This window comes from Lagopus muta, chromosome W, assembly GCF_023343835.1.
Source record: "Lagopus muta isolate bLagMut1 chromosome W, bLagMut1 primary, whole genome shotgun sequence".
NCBI lineage: Eukaryota > Metazoa > Chordata > Aves > Galliformes > Phasianidae > Lagopus > Lagopus muta.
This window is the reverse complement of record NC_064471.1, coordinates 5906139-5930215: the sequence shown is the minus strand read 5'-3', so window position 1 is coordinate 5930215 and position 24077 is coordinate 5906139. Positions and strand designations below refer to the sequence as shown.

General features: G+C 38.8%; 2 protein-coding genes across 4 annotated transcripts in view; both read left to right on the top strand.

The window, feature by feature from the left end:
- LOC125686412 (kinesin-like protein KIF18A) overlaps window positions 1-9537 on the top strand; it is a 99346-nt gene extending 89809 nt beyond the window's left edge. For 2 of the 3 annotated variants that reach the window (XM_048930371.1, XM_048930369.1), the window contains exons 14-17: window positions 4274-4754; window positions 5050-5154; window positions 8158-8267; window positions 8646-9537. In XM_048930371.1, the coding sequence (XP_048786328.1) occupies window positions 4274-4754; window positions 5050-5154; window positions 8158-8267; window positions 8646-8794 (845 nt within the window). In that variant the 3' untranslated portion in view covers window positions 8795-9537. The remainder of the gene's footprint in view (window positions 1-4273; window positions 4755-5049; window positions 5155-8157; window positions 8268-8645) is intronic. The other variant, XM_048930370.1, reaches the window with a different exon arrangement.
- LOC125686392 (kinesin-like protein KIF18A) overlaps window positions 1-24077 on the top strand; it is a 70247-nt gene that overhangs the window by 29580 nt on the left and 16590 nt on the right. The window lies entirely within an intron of this gene.

Genomic DNA, 24077 nt, shown 5'->3' with positions numbered 1-24077 from the left:
GTGAATTTGGGAACAATACACAGAAGGAATTATGGCAATTACCTTTAAACTGCATTTCAGTCTGGGAAGGGTGAGCCCATCTACTCTGCACTGGTGAGAACTCGTTCTGGAGTTCTTCATCCAGATGTGGAGTCCTTAGTATAGAACAGACATGGACCTGTTGAAACACATCCAGAGGAGGGCCACAAAGATGGTCCAAGGGATTGAACACCTCCCCTCCCCTTTGAGGATAGGTAGAGCTGGGGGCTGCTCACCCTAGAGAACAGGAGGCTTTGGAGAGACCTGGTAGTGGCCTTTCAGTATCTAAATGAAGTTATAAGAAAGAAGGGGAACAGATTCTTTAGCAGGACTTGTTGTGCTAGGAAAAAGGAGATGGTTTGAAACTAGAACAAGGCAGTTTAGTTTGGATGTAAGAGGTTCTTAGGATGTTGCTAGTGAAGTACTGGAACAGATTGACGAAAGAGGTAGTGGATGCCCCATGCCTGGAGATATTGCAGGTCAAACTGGACTGGGCTCTGAGCACCTGATCAAGCTGTAGGTGTCCCTGCTCATTGCAGAGGAGTTGGACTAGGTGACCTGTAAAAGCCCATTGCAACTCTAAGGATTCTGTCATAAACATTTAAGTAACAGAAGCAGGCCGGCGAGCACTGTAAAACTTAAGAAGATAGCTGGGAAAAAATCTCAGACTTGTCCTGAAGGAATGTGGAGGGGCTCCTCTAAGAAGGTAATGTCAACCAGCAGCCCAGGTGAAGTTCTTCTACACCCATGCAAACAGCATGAGAAGGAGAGCAGGAGGGCTGGGGGACCACAGTGGATTTGGAAAACTATGACCTAATTGATATTGCAGAAATGTGGTGGGATGAATTGTACCACTGGAACATTATGATGGAGAACTACAAGCTTTTTAGAAGAGGTAGGACATCCACCCCACCCCAGGGAATGCCTGTGCGTTAAGAAATGGACAACTGCCTTTGAGAAAGAGCCACAAACAGGCTGGGACTGGATGAATAAAGGACATCTGGTGGTTGGGCTCCTACAGTAGGCCATTTAATCATGGGGAGCCTGTGGATGAGGCCTTCTTGCTTCATTTTCACAGGCTCTCATCCTGATGGGGCATTTCAACCATTTGGATGTCTCCTGGGAAAACCTTGTGGCAGTTTCTGAGTAATCCAGGAGACGGTGAAGTGTGCTGAGGATGACTTTCTGGTTCAGGAAATAGAAAAACTAACCAGAGGAGTGGTAGTGGACCTAGTGCTCACTGCAGAGGAGATAATTAAACAAGTTAAGACTGAAGGTAGTCTGGTCTGTAGTGACCGTGCTGTAGTTGAGTTTGTGATCTCAAGGAATATGCGCCTGGTAAAGAACAGAGTAAGGCCCCTGAAAGTAAGAAGAGTGAACTTCTGGCTGATGAAGGAATTATTGAGTGGGATCCTTGGGAAGAATCTGTTCTCTGGGACAGAGGTATGGAACAGAGCTGGCAGCTCTTCACGGATGCATTTGTGATAACAGGAGCTCTCCATCCCCCTGTGTAAGAAATCCTGCAGAGGAGGCGGGAAACTAGCATGGCTGAACCAGCATTTGCTGGTCAAGCTGAAGAACATAAGAAGGGACCTAGACAGACCTGGAAAGCGAGGCCGTGTAAATGTAGAGAGGTTGAACAGAGGCTTTGGATTGGTTGGTCTGGACAATCCCTATGTGTACAGTCTGGGAAAAGAACTTGGTGAGAGCAGCCCTGCAGAGAAGGACCGGGGAGTCCAGGTGGGCAAAAGGCTGGACACGAACCAGAAGTATGCACTTGCAGAACATCAACAGCATCCTGGGCAGCATGGAACAAGGTGGCTGGCAGCGAGAGGGAAATGACTGTCCTCCTCTGCTCTGCCCTCGTGTGGCCCCATCTGGAGAACTGCATCTAGATCTGGGGCCCTCAAGAGGCAAAGGGGCATAGAGCTTTTGTTGAAGCTGTCCAGAGGTGGGACCGTATGCCACAGAGATTATCAGAGGTCTGGAGCAGCTCTTATGTGAAGACAGGCTGAGGGAGCAGGCTTGTTGAACCTGGAGAAGAGAAGATGTTGCTAATAATGTTTTTGTTTACTTTTTTAGGAATGACTTAGTGCTTTCACAAGAAGCTTTGAGAAGGGACTTTTCTTGAATATTTAATATGTTCTCCACTTAACTGTGGCCCAAGGCTTTTATTTTTTTAAAACTACTTCTTGCTCTGAGTTTAATTCCAGAAATAATTAGATTTTAAAATCTAATCTGTCTGTGAAACTCATCTCATAAGTAGCTTAGCTTCACTTAACCTACTTTATTGTTTAGGAATTGTTGGTTAAGATTATGTTCTTTGTTTAAACATTTTTCACTGAAAATGAGCCCTTGAGTGTGGGATAGTTGTTTGTTTTATTTTTAGGTGGTTTCATTATTAAATGTTGGTGATATAGAATAGATTTGTGCCGTATCTCTTGCATCTCATTTACTTGCTGCTTTGACATGCTTTGGTACTACCCATTCCATCTTCACTGAACATGTCTAGGCTTCATGGTAGTTTTTAAATCCTCCTCTACTTCCTCACAGCTCTGATTTATATCTTCTAATTGGCTATCATCTCTAGATGGTCATGAAGTGCCTACCATATACTGTCTAGTTTCAAAGTATGTAGTGACTGCCTAGGAAATGTATGTTTGTTTGGTTTTTAATTAAAAAGAAAGATGCTGAGATCTTCCTTCAGAATGCTATTCTTCAGTGAGGCTCTTATATACTAGGGAAAAGGCCCAGATGTGATTTTAAATAAACGGTATTCTTAAGGCTTCTTGTCTATAGTAGATTGGATTTTAACTGTGGCTTACACCAGTAATGAGAAGTGGTCAACAGTCAGAGAAAGATTCATTCACGCTTCTGTAGGAAGTCAAACTTGGGCAGGTAGGAGGTAGATGCAGTATCTTGATTCAGTTTTTCTCCTATTCTAAGCATTATTATTGAACTACTAAAATAGCACATTAATGAATGAATTGAAGTTAGGCATTCTGAGGAGTTTGAACCAGTTCTTATTCTGGGGCAGAAAGAGCATGGAGTTTTAGGAGAAATAAGTATTTCCTTTTTTTGCACTGTTACGTGAGTACTGTGGTGAATTCCTGAGTAACTGCGCAATTTAAAAGTAGGAGTGTTTTCTACAATTTAGTTACTCCTAGGAATGTAGTAGGTAATGCAGAAAGGGGAGCTGATTGATATGATGGCTACAGGCTGAAGTGGGGCCAGTCCATGTAAGTGTTTAAGGATGGTGGCCTTTTTCTTGTTCTGTTCACGCAAAGTTACATGTAGGAGCACTTTGTTTTCTGGCAGGTCTCTGCAGCCCTTGATTTGTGTGTCTGTCTCCCTCCCTCCCTCCCTGACACTTAATTTTCTGCATTTAACTGCGTGTGGTTGACTTAAGTCACTGCTAGCCTAGCTGTTTGAACAGTGCTGTCTTGAAATCAGCCTCCTTCACTGGAAACTTGAATAAAAGAGGGACCTTTTCTCTTTTACTTTTAAGATTGCTTTTGTTTTCAAGTAGGTGGCAATACAAAATATTGGGACGCTTCCTGAAAAATCAGGATGAATCACAACAATGGCCAATTGGTGCTGTATTGCTTAGCCTTAGCTTTTGATTTCTAAGCGTGTTTGGATTAGTTGGTTGTTTAACAGTTTAGTTTTCTGGAGTAGATATATCAAGATTAACAAAATTCAGATAGCTGTTATCTTTGCCTTTTTCCGAAACACTACTGCCTCATTGGCAATGTTAAAGGATTTCTTTCCCTCTAACAGATTCGGTCTCATTCTTGTATAATAATTGCTCATTCTCCTGCATGATACTTGCTAGGACAAAATGACCATGTTTAGGAGGCAGCTGTAGATTACTGGGATGATACCATCTTAATTTAAGAGTTGTCATGGTAATGCTATCATTTTCAGTGCTCTTACTCTTCCATTCCCTGTTGTAATGTCTCATCTCTTGCTTGTGATTACTTGTAATATCTCTGGGATTAACTATATCAGTCTATGCATATTTATAATACTTGGAGTGCCACAGAACAAATGCTGCCATCTGGACAATACTGCATTAGAAGTAATAAAAGTTACATGATCTAATTAATATGTAGATGAAATAAATAGTATTTTTGCTAACTTATGCTAATATCTTCTGCTAATAAACATGTTTCAGAAGGGAATAGAAGGGAAAAGCATTATTTAGGTGCTAAATGTAGGTGAATGTGCTAACCAACTGCTGGCCATTGCACAGGTTCAACTTCTGGCACACCATCACAAGAAGCGAAGAGAAATACGCAACTAGTAGAATTTGCAGTAACACCACGGAAACAAACTAGACGAAAGCTAATGGATTCTCCAGTCAAAACTCCGAGTTCTGCTGCATCCAAGCACTTCAGCCTCTGTCATTTGGAGGATTCTCTCAGCAAGGAAGTTCGACCTATTGTATATACACCAGAATCTTGCAGAAAACCAATGCAAAGCAGCTGTTCACAGACTGTGGTAAAACAAGCATTACACCTGACAGGCCTTCAGGAAACAAATGAATGTAATACAGGTTTTCAGCTGAGAAAGCCCAGTATTACAGACTCTGTGTGTGATGTTATCCTAGACTGTGATGAAGATAGAATGGACTCAACAGTAATTCTCGGTGAAGAAACAAGTGAAACAAATGCAATTTCTATTGACTCATCTGCAAAGGAGTCACAACCATGCAGCGATAGAATTCTTCAAAGGTATTTTTCCATTTGTTTGGGCAAGGAGTGTTATCTGTTGGTTTTTTGTTTCTATTTCCCAAACATTTTAATATTACTTATCTTTAAGAACCTTTTTGTCATTGATGTGGAAGTTACAAGTAAAATTAACTAATGTTTTGAAAATCAAACCTTCAATTTTAATTAGTATCAGATACAATTTTGCCATTATTTACAATCAATGATATGTTAGTAATAAGAAATGAGGATAACGAGAGCAGTTTTATTTGCCTTCTATCCAGAATACATTTCATAAAGTAAAATCACTTTACTTCAGGTTTGGTCTTTCTTCCTTGAAAAACAAAAATCCTGCTTCAGTACTTGAGAAGCCCTCGTATATGGCAATGATTTCAGCTGCTGAGAGAAAACGGAAGGTATTAAGGTAAGATGTAGCAGGAATGCTAAGTCATGACCTGAAACAGTGATTGAGCTCTTGGTGGGAGATCAGGGCCAACGCAGGGGAGCTCAGGTGCAAGCAACATACCTGAGTGACCACAAGGGCTAGAGCCAGGTTCCACCCCTTCCCAGACTTCATTTAAAGGTTGGCAGCAGAGGCGAGGATGTCTTGCTGGAGATCCCTGCCTAAGTGAAGCCTTACGAAGGTGGGCAGCTTTTTTCATTTGCTTCTGCATCTGTGGCTGCTGCACATGGGTTTCTCCTCTCTAACTGCAGCCTGGGACTCTGCTACCCTGCTGTCATTGCTGTATTTTCCATCACATTATGGTGTTACATAAGGTTAAAGTTGACTCCTGTTTAAATGAGTTCATATACGTTTCTCTTGTTCTTACTACAGTTTTGGTGTTCTTTCAAATTCAAAAGCATCTTATATAAGTCATCCAAATCTGCACATGAGATGTTCTGACTCAAATCTTTGACAATTCAAGTTTTCTCTTGACAAATGGAGAAGAATGGTTTTCAGCTAGCTTTTAGTTTAGAGGCTTCTGTTATTTTAATAGAATAAGTACAAACGAGTGTATCTTCCAAATCTGCTGTCGTCTCAATAGAAAAACATCATATAATTCTGAAAAAATGTAATTCTGTCATCATCCAAAAATCTAATTTATTTGGAAATGTTGTGCTTTCACTGGAAGACATAAGACTGCCAAAATGGGAAGTGGAGAAAATGTCTGACAATACTTGTGGTCATTTCCTTTGTTTTTCTAATAATTCACTTCTGCTCCGAGTTATGTCTAAATTCTTGTGTTTCGTTCTGTGAAGAAAAAAAAAAAAAACACCCTTGCATTTCATCAGTTCTGTATTTAGACCTGGAAAGAGGTTTGGTGGGAGTGGCAGAAAAGCTGCAACTGAGTAGAAACTAATTGTACTGCTTGTTGTTTGTTTTTTTTTGTTTGTTTGTTTGTTTGTTTAAAATTTCACAGGCTCATAGAATGGCCAGGGTTGGAAGGGTCCTCAAGGATCGTGAATCTCCAACCCCCTGCCACATGCAGGGCCACCAGCCTCCACATCTAATATTAGACCAGGCTGCCCAGGGTCCCATCCAACCTAGACTTGAATACATCCTTGTTCAAGGGTGGGATGCCCCATCCCCAACTTCTCTGGGCAGCTGTTCCAGCACCTCACCACTCTCATAGTAAAGAACTTCCCCCTGACATCCAACTAAATCTTCCCTCCCTCAACTTAAAGCTATTTATTAATGTATTTGGTAAATACATTAATATTTATGTCTGGTCTGTAGTGATGAAACAGCTCCCTTTTCTTTCCTCAAAAGATCAAAAATTGATCCAACTTTTTAATAGATCATAATATAAGTCACCTTCTGCTATGCAGCCAGTGGAGCTGCTACCTAATGGGTCTTCTAAAAATGTTTCAAGACCATTAGAAACAAGTTCTACAGCTTTATCTCAGGAAATGAAAGAAACTTGAAGCACTCTCTTTGTTCGTTAGCATCTTTGAAATAGAAAACTTTCCTGGAAGAATAAAATATAATCTCATGTTTTTGTTCTAATTGTTACTACTTGTTGAACGCTTTCTTTCTGGAATAAGGAAGGAGGCATGTCGTGCCCTTTCAATTTTTGAGACGGTTATGAGGTTTAACAAAACAAATTATTTGCACTGAGTTTGTTGCCCCCTTAAGAAAGAGTAAGTGAACTTTTGGGGCCTGCCTTCTCTGATCTTAAGGCAAATGTTTTAAGATAAGCTCCAGGAGCATTCTTTACTGTAAACTAAAACTCTTTATGGCTTTTTCTTGGTGTTTATGAAGAGAAGGAATGAAAGCTACTTATTTGTCACAGAGAAAAAGCCCTCTTTTTTATCAGAGGGCTACCTTTCAATTCATCTTTGTTATTTTTTCCCACCTCTCGTCTTTCATGCTTTACCTGTTCGTATTTATTCACTCCGGTTGCTCATCTCCTACTAACATGAAAATAAGCATATAGATTTCAGACATTCTCTATGCTTTTAATATAATTAGAAATGGTCCTATTGTTAGGAGATAAGTCAGTTAGATTACAGAGTCTGTTTTTACTAATAGAGCTTAGGCTAATAAGATTGTAATGCTGCTTCTTGGAGCAGCATTACAATGTGACTAGATCTTAAGACAGATACAGGGCAGACCTTGGTCTTCACTGCTTGCTATATATTTTCAGAAAATTATTAAAAGAGCTAGTACATGTTAGATGACTATAAATAGAGATAGTACAATCCTATTAGAGGGATGGGGAAAGCACAGAAACTTTGACACGAATAGAAAAAAACTTGCTCATGAGGCATTCTTAGAAGAGTGAGACCAGGGATGCTAGTGAGGAAAACAAGTAAGGCTGAGATTACAGACAGGTTCATATTTTTCCCTGTCGATTTTAATTCCATCATCTTAAAAGGCATAAAATACAGGTTTTTTTCTTAGTGAGTTTGAAGCTGTAACATCTTTCTTGCAGCTTCTCTGAAAAGTAGAGAAGCCACCCCCTCTCATGTTGTTGGAGCCTATAGAACAACTACCGTAGCAATACAAAGTTTGACCACTGTGAATTCCTTGAACAAGTCACTTCAGGGATATCATACTTAAGTTGTTTCTTAATGTAATCATGTGATGTGCTGTTGTTTCTTAATGTAATCGTGTGACTATCAAACTGACTGCTATGATTTTCCAGAAGGTAATATGTTATGTGTTCTTCACTTCACAATTAAGCAACGTTAATCCTTGCTTTCACTGCTGATATGTTCTTCTCAATTTCTTAAAAAGAGGAAGAGAAGAGGAATCATTCTCATATATAAACACCATAGACAAACTAGTTTATTTTTTGCATTTGGTTGTGAACTACCAATACTAGATAATGCTATGTAATGTATTTTGCATATTGCAAGGACAAATTTACTGTAAAAGCTTTATTGCTTGACTGAGAGCAAAACCTCTGGCTGTTTTTTCTAGTTCTACATCAAATGCTGGCTTAGGTAATCTGCAAGACCCAATTTCTCCAAAGCGTGTTCGACAAGAGGTCTTGTTAAACAACAGAGTATTGAGAGTACCCAAAATGTCAGGTAAGCATCAAAACACTGTGCTGGCAATCAAGTTTTCATAGGTGATTCAAAGTTAAGGTCAATGCATGTAATTTTGGTGATTTAGCAGCACGTGCTGCTTTGATCAGTGTATTAAGCCATTGCTTTGAATAATATATCCATGCATTTAATAATAAATAAAATTCCTAACATTTTAACAGTTAACTGGATAGTATCTAATGAAAACTCAGTATTACTGCAAGCTTGGTGAAGAAAACCTTGTCACAAGAGCTAAGGACTGCCACCAAAAACTTTCTGTGGTTGGAGTTTGAAATCTAGTACCCCTTTAATTTTGCCAATTGTAGTTTATCAGAAACTAAAATATTGTCTTCTGTTTGTAATAATGTTTTTCTTCATTAGGAGTTAAAACAAAGAGCTTGAAGCGAGAACAGGATGTGCCAAGCAACCTTGCTAGAAGCTTTTCTGAAGGAAATGTAGCAGTGGGTGTTAAAGCACGGACATCCAAAAGCCTTTCACTTCATGTTTGCAAGAAAAAAAATAGGATTTAGATTCTGACTTCATCCATATTTCAAATGGGATTGATGGAAAGCAAGTGAGAACAGTGACTTTTGTTTTCCTCCTGTGAATTATTTTGTTAAAGAGGTCTCTCTCAGTAATGCAGTATTTTATAAGACCCAGTTACTGGAAATACGGCTGTGTGTTTTGTCAAATTTTGAAATAAAATGCATTTGGTTTTTGTCTCCTATTTGAAGCTTACAAATGTTTTCCATATAATAGCAAATTAATATGAAATATTATTTGAAGTTGTGAATTTAGAAGTGGGTGGTATACCTTACACTGTAACTTTTGTAAGCTTCTCCCTGTAAGATGACTAAAAGATTGAAACTTGATGCAAGGGAATTGGTGGTGATATAGTTTTTCAAGTTCCTCTAATTGTTTACTTACATTCAGGTTTCTAGTAACTTCATGGTAGAGAAGTTAGAAATTCTTTTGCCCTGCTAAATATGTCACTGAAATTTTATAGTGTTAATACTGTGAAATATGTTTAGTGTACTTATCTTCAGCATTAGGATGCCAGCTTGTTCTTAGATAACATCTCAATTTTGGAATGATAATACCAATGTAGCATACCTGGAGGAAGGAAAAATGCAGGAAGGATTTCTTTTTTTTTTTTTTTTTTTTTTTTTAATGTGTTATGTCTAAAATCTTCAACTGTTTTTTAACTTGTAAATTTTTTTTAACTTGCATTCTAATTGATTTGTAAATAGGATGATATTGTTGATAACCTTAAATAAACTCTTAATTGTAAACAAGAGCCGTGTGTGAATTGAACTTGATGAAAAATTACTACTTCTTACCTGTGAAAGAGACAGAATTTTTGAAAGTATTATAAGATCTACTAGTTCATACTGCATGTTCTGATCAATTAATACTCAAAGAGTTGCAAAGTTCCATTGTCACCCTGACATCCTGCTCACCCTTAGCGGTGTTGTGCTGGTGTATTTGGCCTGCACAAATGTAAGTGGATGTGTGAACTTCCCCAAACTAATTGGAACTAGAGGAGGAGGTCCAGTAACTGGTTCTAGTGTCAGATACCTGCCTGAATCCAGCAAGCAACTTGCAGTTCAGTAAGTTAGGTGGCATAAAGCGTGCTGCAGAGTAATGTTCTGGCTTTCAGCAATTGTAACAGGCTGAAGGGTTTTAACGCATGGTTGTTGTGATGGAAACAGCAACAAGTTTTCTCGCAACAGCAGTGAACTGGATTACATCATCTAATAGCCTTTATCAAATCTGTTCCTAAAAATGTTTTGAGTATTTCCAAATCTTTAGAGGTTTATACATGTATTTTTACTCTGTAGCCTGTGATATTTAGGCAAACTAATGCAAACCTTTGCAGTTCGTACCTCTAGCTCACGTTGGTGGCTATTGTTGATACGGTTGGGAGTTTAAGAGCACTTCTGAAGAAGAAAATAGTAACTGCCTGTATAAACCTCAGGGACCGCTTGTGGGAGGAGCTGACAGTCTTGATCTTCATCAGCAAAGTTCAAAGAAGCAACAGCTCCTTCAAAATAGGCATCGATAATTAAAAATGAAATTAAATCACCTTCCTTGTGTTCTAAAAGCTTTGTATAAATATGTGATATAGTCATTGTGGAGAGCACAGGTTGATGCTGGGGACATAGAAAATATTGGCTGTTGAAAAGGTTTTTTTGAAAAGAATCCTAAATGTAGGAAAAGCATTTAAAAAAAAAAAAAAAAAAAAAAAAAGTTTGGGACTTGACCGTATCCCAGTCAGATGTTATAATAAATAGAATGAAATGAATGGCAGGGAAGTAATTTTAATGCTTCTCTACCATGCTGAACAACATCTTTTGGGGATTAATTTTAACCTGGTACCAGGTTGAAATTGTGCAGACCTTTGTTTCTGATTTATGAGACTTCTTTTTTGCAAGCTATTTAATACTAAATGTCCATGGGAGGCATTTATTCTGCTTCACATCTGCAGGAGACATGTTGGGCTTTGCTTGTTAATACCGCTGTGATAGACACAGCTTTTGTGTTGCGTGTAAGAGATATATTTTGAAAGGTTTTTAGACATGCTTGTGCATACAACTTTTTCATGTTCGATCAAACCATAGAACTGATGAAGTCTTTTCTCTTAATGTGTTTTGTTTGCTCCTGAGTTGAACTGATTTGATTAGCATACAATGCTTCAAGAGACTAAAGAAAAAATCAAGTATGTTGTGAAAATGAGCACACGTGGGATAGCTGGGTACCAGGAGTAGAGCTATGTTGACAGCAACTGGTTAGGTAGGTATGCATTTATAGTTGATAACTAGCAAAATGGTTTCCAGAAGTAAGGTTGAAGGATTTTCACAGTTCAGATTGCTGTTGATAGGTTTTCTACTATATTAGTTATGCATTTATTGTTGCATTTTGTGAACGCATCCAGACTTCATAAGGTGCTTCAGAGCACGTTCCACGCAAGTAGCTGCTGTGGGACATCTTATTTAAGTTTTCTGTCAGATTTCCAGTTTCTACTTAAGTAAAAACCCAATGGTATTTAGAGAACAGAGAAGCTGTCGTATAACTCATTTTATTTCCTTGCCTGTCTGCGTTGCCTGTTTCCTGTCGGTCTGCCTTTACAAACCGAAATAGTAATCACTCTTTAGGTGATGTTTATCTGAGATAAACATACAATTGTTCTCATGCTGTTATACCATGCAGTGTTAAATTATTCCAGATGGGATGTAAGGGAATATTGTACAACATAACATGACTCAGACTGATTCAAAAATTCAAATGATTTGGGTCTATTTAATCTTATTTTCTGTTTAAACATGGTAATAGTTTAAAATCACTTGAAAATGTGCTCCTGACATTTTAAATACCAAATAATCTTCAGGTAATAACTGAACCATCTTCATGAGATACCTGATGATTTTTGTGTGCTTGGACAAATGTACCTAGCGATACTAGTGCTCAGCTGGTATTTTTCTTCCTGTATGTGATTGCAATCAACAGCAAAGTCAATGTTATATATCCAGTACTGTGTGTGTTTAGTGGAGTACTGAGTAGTATAAGCTGGAAACCCTCGTAACCTCTTTCTGGGCTTCAGCCAGGCTTTTAGGGTGGCTTGCTATTAGCAGTTATTCAAAAAGCTTGGTAAAACAGAATGTTGTTTTACCAAGAGGTGAATAGTTCCCATGACCAAATGGATTGAGATGTTTCTGAAAATCAATTTGTTCCAAGTGTGAAAAGGATGTTGATGATCTGGTCCCGCAGGGAAATTCTTATGAAAACTTGCAAAGGCCATAGGGTATAGTTTGTACTGTGACTCATTTACTTATTTTCATTGCAGCAAAGTGAGGTAGGAGCTATCTGAAGCATAGCAAATCTGGGTTGTTAACCAGTCCTGGGATGCTATGAATATTTGTTACTCAGGATGGAGATGGTTGCAGTCTAGAGACATATGGAGAAGAATGAGAACAATATTGCTGTCAATGAGGCTATAGAAAGTGCTGAACCATTTGTAATGGACTCGCTACATCTACATACCCAAAGTAGTTCTCAGAATCGTGAATTTACAAGCAATTTAGTCATTTATTTTTATGGTGGTTCTTTTAATGACTACTTTTATCTGGCATATGGACCTGCTCTGCTATGCTAGCGTTTTGGGGCCAGGTTCCTGGGCACGCTGAAAGCCAATCGTGTCCATTGATTTTCACAGAACTTAAACAAGATTGGTTATCCTGATAGCAAAAAGAGATTTCATTAAATTTAGATCTAACCACGGCTGTAGGTTTCTACAGGGGTTCTTTCAAATCTTAAGATCAAGCGCACAATTTTATTTTTGTCTTAAATCTGCCTAACCTGTCAAATTGACAAAGTACAGAAACCTGGTTGGATTATTAGGAAAACTTGCTCTTGCGGTAGTGGGAGAACTTTTCATATGAAGGTTATGAGATGTGTTCATCCTGTCAGTTACCTTTGAGCGTGAGTCCTACGATTAAAGACTCCCTGTCCCCATCTGAGGAAGCTGAGTCTCTTGCACCTTGTAAGATTCAGTACTCTGGTTGTGAAAACAAAGATTTATGGTAGCCAAGTGGTCCACCTTGAAAATCATCTGGACTGCAGTAGTCAAGTTTCAGTTTGTTTGGCTTTTTTAAAATTGTTGTAAAGATACATGAGAAGGCTGGTTTTAACAGCTTAGACAAAGTAGATGTTCTTAGAAAATTCATCTGCTAAAACTGTAAAATATGTGTTCTTCCCTGTAGGAAATTCTAAGAACCTTATTAATAGAGAGTCAATGTGTAAAGGTAAACGGCCCGTTTTATTTCTCTGCTCTGTAGTGCTCTTGGGGAAATTACTCCTGATTTCCCCATTGCTTTAAACTTAATTGTGCTATACATATTGGGTATTAAGGTTTTATGTAGCATGACCGTTACACATCTAAATTGTACAAGGGAGTGAATTGAATAGATATATAATTCAATATCAGAAGTGGAGCAAAGCAAGCTTTAAAAGCCTGACTGAAAGAATTTTTGCATTGTAGTTTGAATTTTAGTGTACTGCTATTGCTGACACTGTGTTTTGCTGGATACTTGTAGTTATAGTCTACAGAGTCTTGTAGTGAATCATAAAAACACTGTTCACGCCACAGCTAGATAGCAAATGTGTTTACAGGCTACTACTCTACTGTGCCTTTCATTGAAGCAATTGGCTCATTTGCTTAAAGATGTGTTAAAAAAAGATTTTTATAATAGCCAAGTTAGTTTATGTAAACTACAAAACTGTGGAATATCCCAAGTTGGATGCTGAAGGGAGAATTAAAAGCCAATAATGAATCATATGGTTAGAATCATATCGTTAACATGAAATATTCTTTAATTGAAATTCCATAGTTAATTTCCTCTTGTTCATCCAACTTGCATCACGACAATGGCATAAGAAAAACAGCCTGCAAAGAGCAGAAAAGACAATAGTAATTAGACTTAATTATATGCAAGTGTTGGGAGGGCCTGTGATGCAGATGACACTTCTAGACACATGAAACAAAAACTTCCCTTGACCTGAAGCAGTGCATATGTGATGTAGCTAAGTTTATACATCCCTGCAGTATGCTCACTTTCAATAACTGTAGTATCTAGCTGAGGAATGTTTAAAAAACAAAAATGGAAAGGTAAGTGCTGAAACTGTTCATCTGAGGCATCTGCCAAACAGTTGGCACAGTTGTCCAGTTGGCTCGGGTATCCCTGTCTTCGGCAGTTTGACCAAGCCCTGAGTGACTTGGTCTGAAGCCAACGTTGACCCTGTTTTGAGCAGGTGGTTGGAGTAATGAGCTTTCAAGTTCCCTTCCAACCTAGACAATGCTTCAACTTGAGGATGAATTGACTTCAAGAGCCAGTAGAAAGTACAGCACCGGTATTCAAAGCTGTGCTAGTAGATTTATTCTACTAGCCAAAACCACTAAAGATCAAATATGAACAGCTAGGGGTGTGACGTGAGCTCTATCGCTTTGATTGTCCTTAATATCAAAGGATTGGAAAGAGGCAAATGCAGCTGTATCTTGTAGGAGCTCCAGGGATCTTCTCATGTTTGTCATACTGCAATACAGACTAGGCCTATGGGCAGATAATGCTAGTATCCTTCTGCTGGGGAAAGTCATGTCTGGCAGATCTGTTACATTACTTTAAAAGCTCTGAGCTAATAATTAAGATATAACTGTTAAGTGTAGCCCACTTCAACTTGGAAGAGGCTGTCATCAGGTACCTCATGGAATGCTATTGAAGAAACCTTTAGCTAAAGCGACCTTTAGGCAAAGTGGGATTTAAGTTCTTATGCTTTCAAAGGTCAGAAAACAAAGAGTGGGAATAAATGGACAGTTTTCAGAATAGACGACTGGTAAAACTTTGCTGGCTCCATATGGTTGAATATATTCACAAATAATTTCAAGAAGGGTATAGAGAACTGACAAATTTATTGATACTGAATAATTCAGGAAGTTAAAACAAAAGCTAACTATAAAGAGTTGCAGGAGCATCTCTGCTACTGAGGGACTGGGCGATAAAATAACAGATGAAATTGAATGTCAATGAATGCAAAATAATGCACAAAAAAGAAAACAACCCAAACTGTACATACATGACTACGGGTTCTCAAATAGATGCTATGACTCAGGAAGGAGACCTTGGAATTGGTGTAAAAATACCATGAAAACATCAGCTCTGTAGTCGAAATAGCAAGAAAAGGGATAGGGAACAATCAATGTGTAAATCCTTGGCGTGCCTGTCTATTCTGAATGGTGCTGTCCTGCACATTTCAAGTATAGGACAACTATGAAAGGTATAAAGAAAGATGAGAGGAGTACAGAGCAAACTGAATGTGGGGGATGATTAAATACTTAGGGATACTTCAGCCTGGAAAATAAGTGGTTGAGGAGTCATGATAAAGATGTCTGAAATAATGAGTCATGAGAAAAGGGGCTAGCAAGAATTATTCGCCTCTTACTGCATGAGAATTAAAGGATGAATTCAAAAGATGTGGAAGTTCTTCCCTGCGTGGCATACTTTATGACAGCAAGGTCTCTAATTTAAAAATGGCAAGTGCCAAAAGCTTGAGTTTGAACATGTTAGCACAATTATATGGAAGAAATGGTGATCAGGAGCTACTGAGAACAGAGCAGATACATAAAGCAGTGAACAGACAGGAATGTAGGAGGGCAAGTACAGCATCTTCAGTATAGTTGGGCATTGTCTGAAAGAAGAAGCTGGTCTCACTGGACTTTCAACTCTAAAACTGTTTTGAGTTTTTCTTCCATCATAGATATATAATGGTAAGAGCGTTTTCCCAGTGCTACTTAATAAGCCTGTTGGAATTATTTGTAAAGAAGAATTGTGTAAAAGCAGAAATTATCCAGAAGCTAACGTATCTGATCGGTGTTACGCAGCACAGCTCTTCTATGTCTGCTATGTTATCTCTTAGTATGTATGCATGTTGCATTGCTTAGAGGTGCTTCTCACATGCCCCTCTTGCTCGGTTGTGATGCATTTAGGCAGAACACAGAATAGCACTCAAATTGTCTTGTTTCACTGTTTGTTGTGTGTGTTTGGTTTTGATTTCTTTTTTTAAGAAGTCAGAAATGGACAAAAAACATTCAACCAATTGTCTTGGTTTGAGAAAAGTGTTAACTTGTTGCACTGGCCAATGAAATAAAAGTTTTTCCTTTGAGTCTTGCAGATCTTTAAATTCACAGCCTGAGCTGATGTAGAACTCAATATTTTGCAGGGATGAATGCCAGTATCTCTCCATTTTCCAGTTAGGAAAGATCACGACGAGAAGTAACACAAAACACAAAGTAACTCAGCTTTTTGGTGATGGGAAAAAGTGTTAATAAAGCCAGATGTGGTACCTGAGGGGATGTGCAAAAAGGATTTCAGGGAAGCTTTGAGCAAGGGGAATTGAGGCTGCTTGCCTCTAGAAAGCTGGCAGGGAAGTGAAGGTGTGGATGCTGTGATAGACTATGCTTTGGATAGACTGCTCCCACTGCTGCCAGACTGCAGAAGAGATTTGCAGCATGGAGGACAAGCTGAAAGCTGTGCTGGAGCATCACTTAATTCATGGCTCCATAAATATGTCTCTATTACTGGTTGCTGATTACTATGATCAGCCATAGCAAGCTATGCCAAGAGGGTTTTTTCACTTGGGCCTGGCAGATGTGTTTTCTTGATTGGTATGTTTCATGTGCTGTGGCAAATAATTCACTTTAGGAATTTAGGCACTGCAGGAGTCTCTTGCAATGGAACAGCCTTACAGGTAGAGAGATTTGAGGGGGAAAGTGAGCGTTCAGATTCTGACTGGCGGCTCCACTCTGACACTGATGTATGTCTATCTTTCCCTCAATCTGAGACTTCTCAGTGATAATCAGATCATGAACACATGATGCTTTGTGTCACTAGACCTTTTGCTTCTTGCACAGAGGCAGCTAACGTAGTTTTCACTTAGTGAAGACAGCAGTGCTACAAGAGATTTCATTTCTTGTGCAAGTTGGAAGTGAATGACACAAAGGAAAAGGAAGGACACTGTTGTGATTTTGGCCCGAGATAATAGAATACTTTAAGCCATGTGGTTCCTGTAAGGCAGCAGGCAGCTCATTCAAAATTGCTCAAATAACTTCACTTTCTGTCAATTTGAGACACCTGCGGTTTGATTCAAGAAATGCTAAACATGTACAACGTTTGGCATTCGCAGCAGCAATGATGTGAACAGGCTCTTAGCTCTGAACATCTGAAAAAGCTTTCAAAAATGTTAGCTTTTGGTAACTGTTGGTCCTCAAGGCGCAAAATGGGCAAACAGCATTACCTGCTGTCCTCAAATAGCGCTTCTTGAACTTAGTGATGTATTTCCAGTATCTACTAGAGAGCCCTACACGTGTGAGGAAAATGGAAGTCAAAGCAATGGGACAGATGCATTATAGCTGTTACGATGAACCTGAGGGTCCTGTTACATCAGATGATCTGTAGATATGGTGATTTCAAAAAAAAAAAAAAAAAACAAAAAGGAATTTGAGAAAAAAATCTCAAACTGTTCAGTCCTTCAGTGTTTTAAGAGCCATAAATGTTAATGGATCTCCAGCTGATAACAGCTGGAATGAAATCAGAACGGCTGTAACGAGAGATGAAATCAAAAGGTTAAGAGGAATCCAGAGGTGGATGAAACAAAGCTGTACAGTTGGTCTAACCTTATTCAACCTCTCCTCTAGAGATGCAATTTTAAATAATAAAGAACAAAAGCTGATATTAAAATCAGGAAAGTGGCAGCTGTTATTAACACAAGAGGCCACTACATCCATGGCTGAAGGAAAAGATCTGCAGAAAATCCTGCTACCAGAGCAGGTGGGTGAAGGCAAACCTCTGTGGGAAACACGGCCAGCGCTGCCTCCAATGGGCCACAGCATCACAGCAAGTTGTTCAGACAAGATGTTTGCTTGTTTGCTGGTGGGAGGTCAGATGACAGCGACCTACAGAGATGGCTGAAGACAGAATAAAACAAGACACAGACCAGAAGAAATAAGAGGTGATCTTGGGTGTACAGTGATATGTTATGGGCAAAGCAAATGGGTTTTTCATCTTAAAGGTGATGTTGGCATCTGTACATTTCTAAAAATTGAAATGTGTGGGGTTGGGATGGGGAAGAGAAACTTGAAACTGAGGGAAGTTTGTTGTTGTTGCAGTATTTATTTCTCATAGATTTAAGTATCTAATGAGCACAAGCTATGTTTTGTTTTAAATTGTACACTCGACAAAAATAGCTGTGCAGTGCGTGCTTGCTGATACCCACCACTGGGAATAGGTTTGAATGAGTAAAACTGAGAGTTGGAGTTTTTAATTTCTTGTTGTGGGCTTAAATTTTAATTTTAATAAGTTAATTTTTACTAAACTATCTTACAAAAAGCCTGGGCAAAAAAAAAAAAGTTCTCAGGGTTGTTTTTTTTTTATTACTGATGGAAATCCAGGGAAGAAAAGGGAACACTTCCTAGTAGTTCATTTCTACAAGGATAATTAAGTCATTTCTTTGCTCTCATCATCATAATTCTCAGAAGTGTTTCAGTATAGAATTTTCTTCTACAGTATATAATATTTTAGTGATCATAGGTTATATATCCCAGGTTGGAAGGGACCCACGAGGACCATTGAGACCTGGCTCCACACTGGACCACCCAAAATACAAAGCCTCTATCTGAGAGTTACAGGCTGTTTTTAAGATAGTCTTTACGTAAGTAAATTTATGGAAATAGAAATTAAGCACACACTCTAACACCTAATAAATTCATGTAAAATGTTCATGAAATTGGTAGTGGGGAAAAAAAAAATCAGCTAATGAAATTCACCGGTGCTGCTGCTGACAGATACCACGCCAAGATGGTGCTAATGCTTTCAGACGTATGCTGAGCTATTAACCCATGCTTCTTCCTTTTTTTGCCTTTGGAATTTCACAGGAAACCCTCTGGCGTGTTACAGCAGCAGAATCTGCTTTCTTCTTTAATTAAACTTGTTGTTTGTTTGAAAACAGAGCAATTGTTACTGGGGCAACACATCTTAAATTCCTGCTCTTGCTAATAAATCAAAGGCGTGCTGTCAAATCTTCATCTCTGTCTCTGGAAGGAAGTTTCTTCTTGCAAGCAATTAGGAATTCTCAGCTGCTCTGCAGTTCAGTAGGTTTTCTCTGTCAATACAAGTTAGCAGAGGTGAGCTGAGGCCACAGCGTGGCTCTTTGCTTGCTGCAGTCGCAGCGTGTGTTGTGCCATGAGCAGCGCTGTATTCTGATCTCTCTTACGTCTAGACGGATATTCATAATGAAATAGATGTCTGGATAATGAAGTAGACTTCCACAGTCCTAATGGGATTGAAGCCTGCAAGGATGGAAAAAGAGCAACTTGCACTACACCCTCCAAGGCCCCTGGATTTCACAGGTAAGATGAGCAGGGCACTCGGGCTGGTGCTGCCTTGTAGCCTCACGTTCTCCCCGCACGCTCGGCCCCGCTTGACCTGACTTGTACTCTCCAGGCTCAGCTCTGTGCAGGCTGTGCCAGCACGATGAGGGAGGCAATGAAAATAAGCTTATGCAATCCCTGATCTAGTCCAAATTTCTCTGAAAAAAAAACCCCAACGTTTCAGAATCTGATTTCAGCCTTCAAATATTGTGCGCAACTGCGATTTTCTAATGAATGATCAAGCATGTTTTTCTGGCATATTTTTATGCTGCTTAGCATGTGGAAGTCATTCTGAACCAAATGAGTGACTGTAATTCCCAAGGGTTATTCTTTTACATTTCAGGAGGTTTTCTTGAAATAATAATCAGATTGGAAGATACTCATGTGATTGCCAGCAGAAGTAAGAAGCAATGGTAACCAAGAGCACAGACAACTGCTTTGTGTTCTGAGCAGAGTTTGACAGCTAATGAACATATGACGATGTCAGAAACAAGTTACTGGACATCTGTTGTCCTTGAGAGTCTTGTGGCTAGAGTATGATAAAAGTGCTAAGAACAGAATTCTGGTGAGACAACAGAAGTCATGGGACTTCATAGAATCCATAAGGTTGGAACTACCATCGTGTTCATCTTACTCCAATCACCAACCATGCCTTTGGCTAACCTAGACCACATCCATCAGTGCCACATCTCCATGGTTCTTAAACACCTCCAGGGATGGTGACTCCACCACCTCCGTGGGCAATGTGCCAATGCCCTGCCACTCTTTCTGAGAAGGCATTTTTCCTAACGTCCAACATGTGTAAAATTGTGTTAAATTATGTATGAAGTGTCGTTATATATTGCTCATCTTTCATGATATCCTGAGAGGGTTAGGAGCTGGGAAAACTTTAAAGGAATTACAGAGAACTAAGCATTTCCCTCATGTTTTCTGAGGAGGTGCATATTATTTTCGCTGAATCTTCCTGAGCAGAGCCTGAGCACACGGGGTGTAATTCTGCATTTGCTGAATGCGCCCTCCAAGTCAAAAGGCCTTCAAGAAACTCCACAGTTAAATAATGTTTGTAGGTCTCTCCTGTGCACGGTTGCATTGCTCACAGTTGTTGCACAGTGCCCAAGCAGCTACTCTGCATGAGCATAAAAAACTTGCAAATGTATTCAGCAACCATACATTGTGCATTTTCCCTTGTAACTGATGACCTTTCATAACATACCTGTGTGTTGGGCATTCATCAGTTGTAATGTGATCTATAACTCATGTAAACGTATCTCTACAAAACCCATTAAATAATATATGGACCTATTCAAAAAAGTACGACAAAAGGAGGAGGGTATGCATTAGGCCTCTTCCTTTGTTTTGATAAAGGTAAAATTCCCATTTTCAATATTTCAATTTTTAAATTAGTTTTTACATGGAGAATATTTAATGTTCGATTTGCCAAAAATTACATTTTCAATGTTGCATTTTATTGAAGAAAAATGATAAGACGTATATGAATATAGCTTAAAAAAAAAATTAGAATAGAAAATAAACAGAAAAGAGAGCAGAAATTTCGGATGTCTCAGGTTAAAAAACAAAATCAGAAATTACTATTGTGCTTTTTCCCTGATCAGCAAACCCATGTAAGGGAATAAGCATTGTGCATTGCCTGCAGCGTTTACCATAGGCATGTGCACAAGGACAGGAACCTTTTGAAATCTTCGGTGTTACTAACAGCGTTTTAGGCAATAGAACTGTTTACACTAACTGAAATATGCACTATGATTAATAGGGCATACAGTGACAAGAATTTTCTGATAAGATACGTTGCTAAAAAATCATACAGCGTAATATTTACATCTTGGGATGCTTTTAGAGGCAAGAAAATATGTCATCTTGGACAGGTAGGCACGAAAACCACGCATTCGGCTTTAGGAAAGAATGCAGAAAAGAAATGTAGGAATTTGCATTAGCTGTGCTTTAATCCTTTACTCTGAATCTCTTTGCTCTTCGGTATGCGCATAGAATAACTTTTATGGGACTTTCTGGCCTGCCTTTTTAAAAATTGTGTGTGTATTATTATGGTGTACTTGTACAATAAACTGAATCACATGTATTTTGGTTTTAGCAACGTGTAATTAGTTGAAAGAAAGAATACTCGTGTAAAATCCTATAACAACATTCTTGGCACAGTGTCAGTTCGGTAAGTTATTAAAAGTAGGAATGCTTTTAGGACATTCCAAGGAGGAAAAAAAAGACCTGTAGGGAAGTCCTCAAGTTCAAACTCTGTATCTTTGTAAGTTCAGAAACATGCTTAATAGCGCATGAGAGGAGGATGTGGACAGACTAAGCAGGGAAAACAGCAAACATTCACTAATGCTTAGGAGGAAATACACATCGTGGAATGATCGGAACCGTGGCAGAACAAAGTGCTGACTTCAGGTCATCTCCAGCTGGACGGATGATCTAGCTGCCGTCATGGTAAGTGCAGTAGTCTTCATTTTAACAGCCTTTCTGCTTTTACAGTGAAATGTGAGGGTCTTTTTTTCCTGAAAACTGGCTGTATTTAATACCGTTAATTTAAAGGCCTTATTTCTCTCATTATTTTAGTTTATATTATAGTTTATATATATAGTTTAATTTTATAGGGATCTCAGGCCGCATTAGTAACCGTATAAATGGCTGATCGGGTGTAAGTACACTGCCTCCATCTGATCTCATAGCATTTATCACCTGTTCTGATAAAAAATATTTGATAATCATCAATAAATTTTGGATAGTATGTCAATAAAGCACCTTCCTGTATCTGTACCTTGACAGACCTAGCGGTAAGCACTGCATTGGGTCAAGCCTTGCCATTTTTAACTTTGAAGGCAGTTCACAAATCGGTTTAAGATTGAGGGCGTTTTACAGTAGCTGTTGTTTACAGACAGACAATTTATGTTGCTTGTCCAAACTCACGTGCAATAACACCCTTTCCTCCTGTCAGAAAAATGCAGCTTGTGTACTTCTTGCATAATATAGCTTTGTAGAAATTAACCTATAACTGCCACTGCAAACTACTGGTCCTACAAAAACCACCATGACGTTGCAGGGTTGTTTTATTTTGGCTGCTACTAGTAAAAACTGGGGAAGTTCCAATTTTTTTCAGTGGTTGAAAGATTCAGTCTCTTCTCAGTGGACAGGGTAGCAGCTGTTATCTCACCTGATGGGGTTTCTGCTCTATGGTTTTCCTATCAAACTCTGTGATTTTGGGCCCCAACTCACAAACTTCTCTAGTGATATTCTTGTGTGAGCAACTGTGTTGATGTGTTTCATCCTGTCGTTGAGAGGAAGGGAACAAGAGTATTGTCTGCCTGTTTCTGGGCCTGATATGTTCTACATATGTTCTACATGAGTTCTGATGTATGCTACTTTCCATGGTCATTTAGTAAAATAATAAGAACTTTGTTTCCCTCACGTGGAATTCTTATTAATGCAAGTTAAATGACGTATCAATGCTGTTATTTTTGGAGGTGAAATGTGGCCCAGCTGAAGTAGTGGCCATCTCAAAGAAACCTTCACTGTACTGCCGAAGTATTTTAGTAGTTTGGAGGGGAAAAGAAACAAATAGTAATAATTTTTCTGGTTCTTATAGTTGTGTTTAGAGATTTCTTGTCCAACTGACAGAACATGAAGGGCTACAAGGTGTAGCCAAACAGAAATAGGGTTCACAGTTCACAGGTGGCCAAACAGAAATGGGGTTCTACTGTCTTCCTTAAGGATAAGGTAGGAATATTAGATATACTAGGGGGAAGCAGATACCAGATGGAAATTAAAGTGTGCAGCAGAGATTCCTGCTGTTGTAAAAGTTGCCCTGAATCCCAGGAGGAAAAGACTTTCTTGACAACACACTTAGTGCTCCTTTTACCACTGTAATCTCTTCACTCATGCTCAATCTTAGGATGCGTTCCAGAACAGCAAATGTATAAATCCTGTGTTTTAAGTAGTCTGTTATCTGTAAACAGTGCTGACTATAGTGGACAGAGATCTGAATTAGCTTTAAACAAACTGTGCTGGGCACCCTCACATTTGGATACTCATCACAATTCGTCTTGCTCTGCTTAGGTGCCATAGGCTGCCATTTAAAAAATAATTCTTTAGGTTGATGTCTTACAATAAGTAGGCACAAGATGTATTGCTTTTGAGAGGAACAACTAAAATTAGTATACTGTTAAATTGATAATTAGGATAGAAAAATGAGATGCATCTCAGCTGAAGAAAACTCTTTTTTTCCTTACAATGCTTTTTTTTTTTTAGTGCTGGGAAAGATATACTTGGCTTTGGTTTGGACAAGAGAAATAAATTCAATCTTACTAACATGCATGAGACAGGTAGGATATGCCTTGTTACCCTGAAATTTATCATGCATCTCACTGAAATGGTTTGATCTGTGTCTCAAGCTGTGTGTGTAGAAGTATGATGCACGAGAGCATCTCATTTCTAGTATTCTAATTAATAATTAAGTAACTTGCTGAAGGACTGATCCGGTATATTGCGTGTTTGCTGTTAAGTCAGATTCAGTGGCTAAATAAAGACTCATCCTTACTTGAAGGAAAGCAGCTCCTTCATTTACAAGCTGTGTTTCCCAAATGCTGGAACGTTTTATCTGTTGTCAGTAAATGACCATAGGAAGGACAGTTGCAGCATTTTAAATTGTTTTCTTTCCAGCAGAACAGCCAGCAGAAATTACAAATAAACAAACAACAGCAAAAAAAAAAAAAAAAAAAAAAAAAAAGTCTTGAGTGACTCAACAGCCTCCAGTTGTTGAGAACTTGCCCTATTAGAATGAACCCACTCGTTATCCTGGGGGTGCTGGG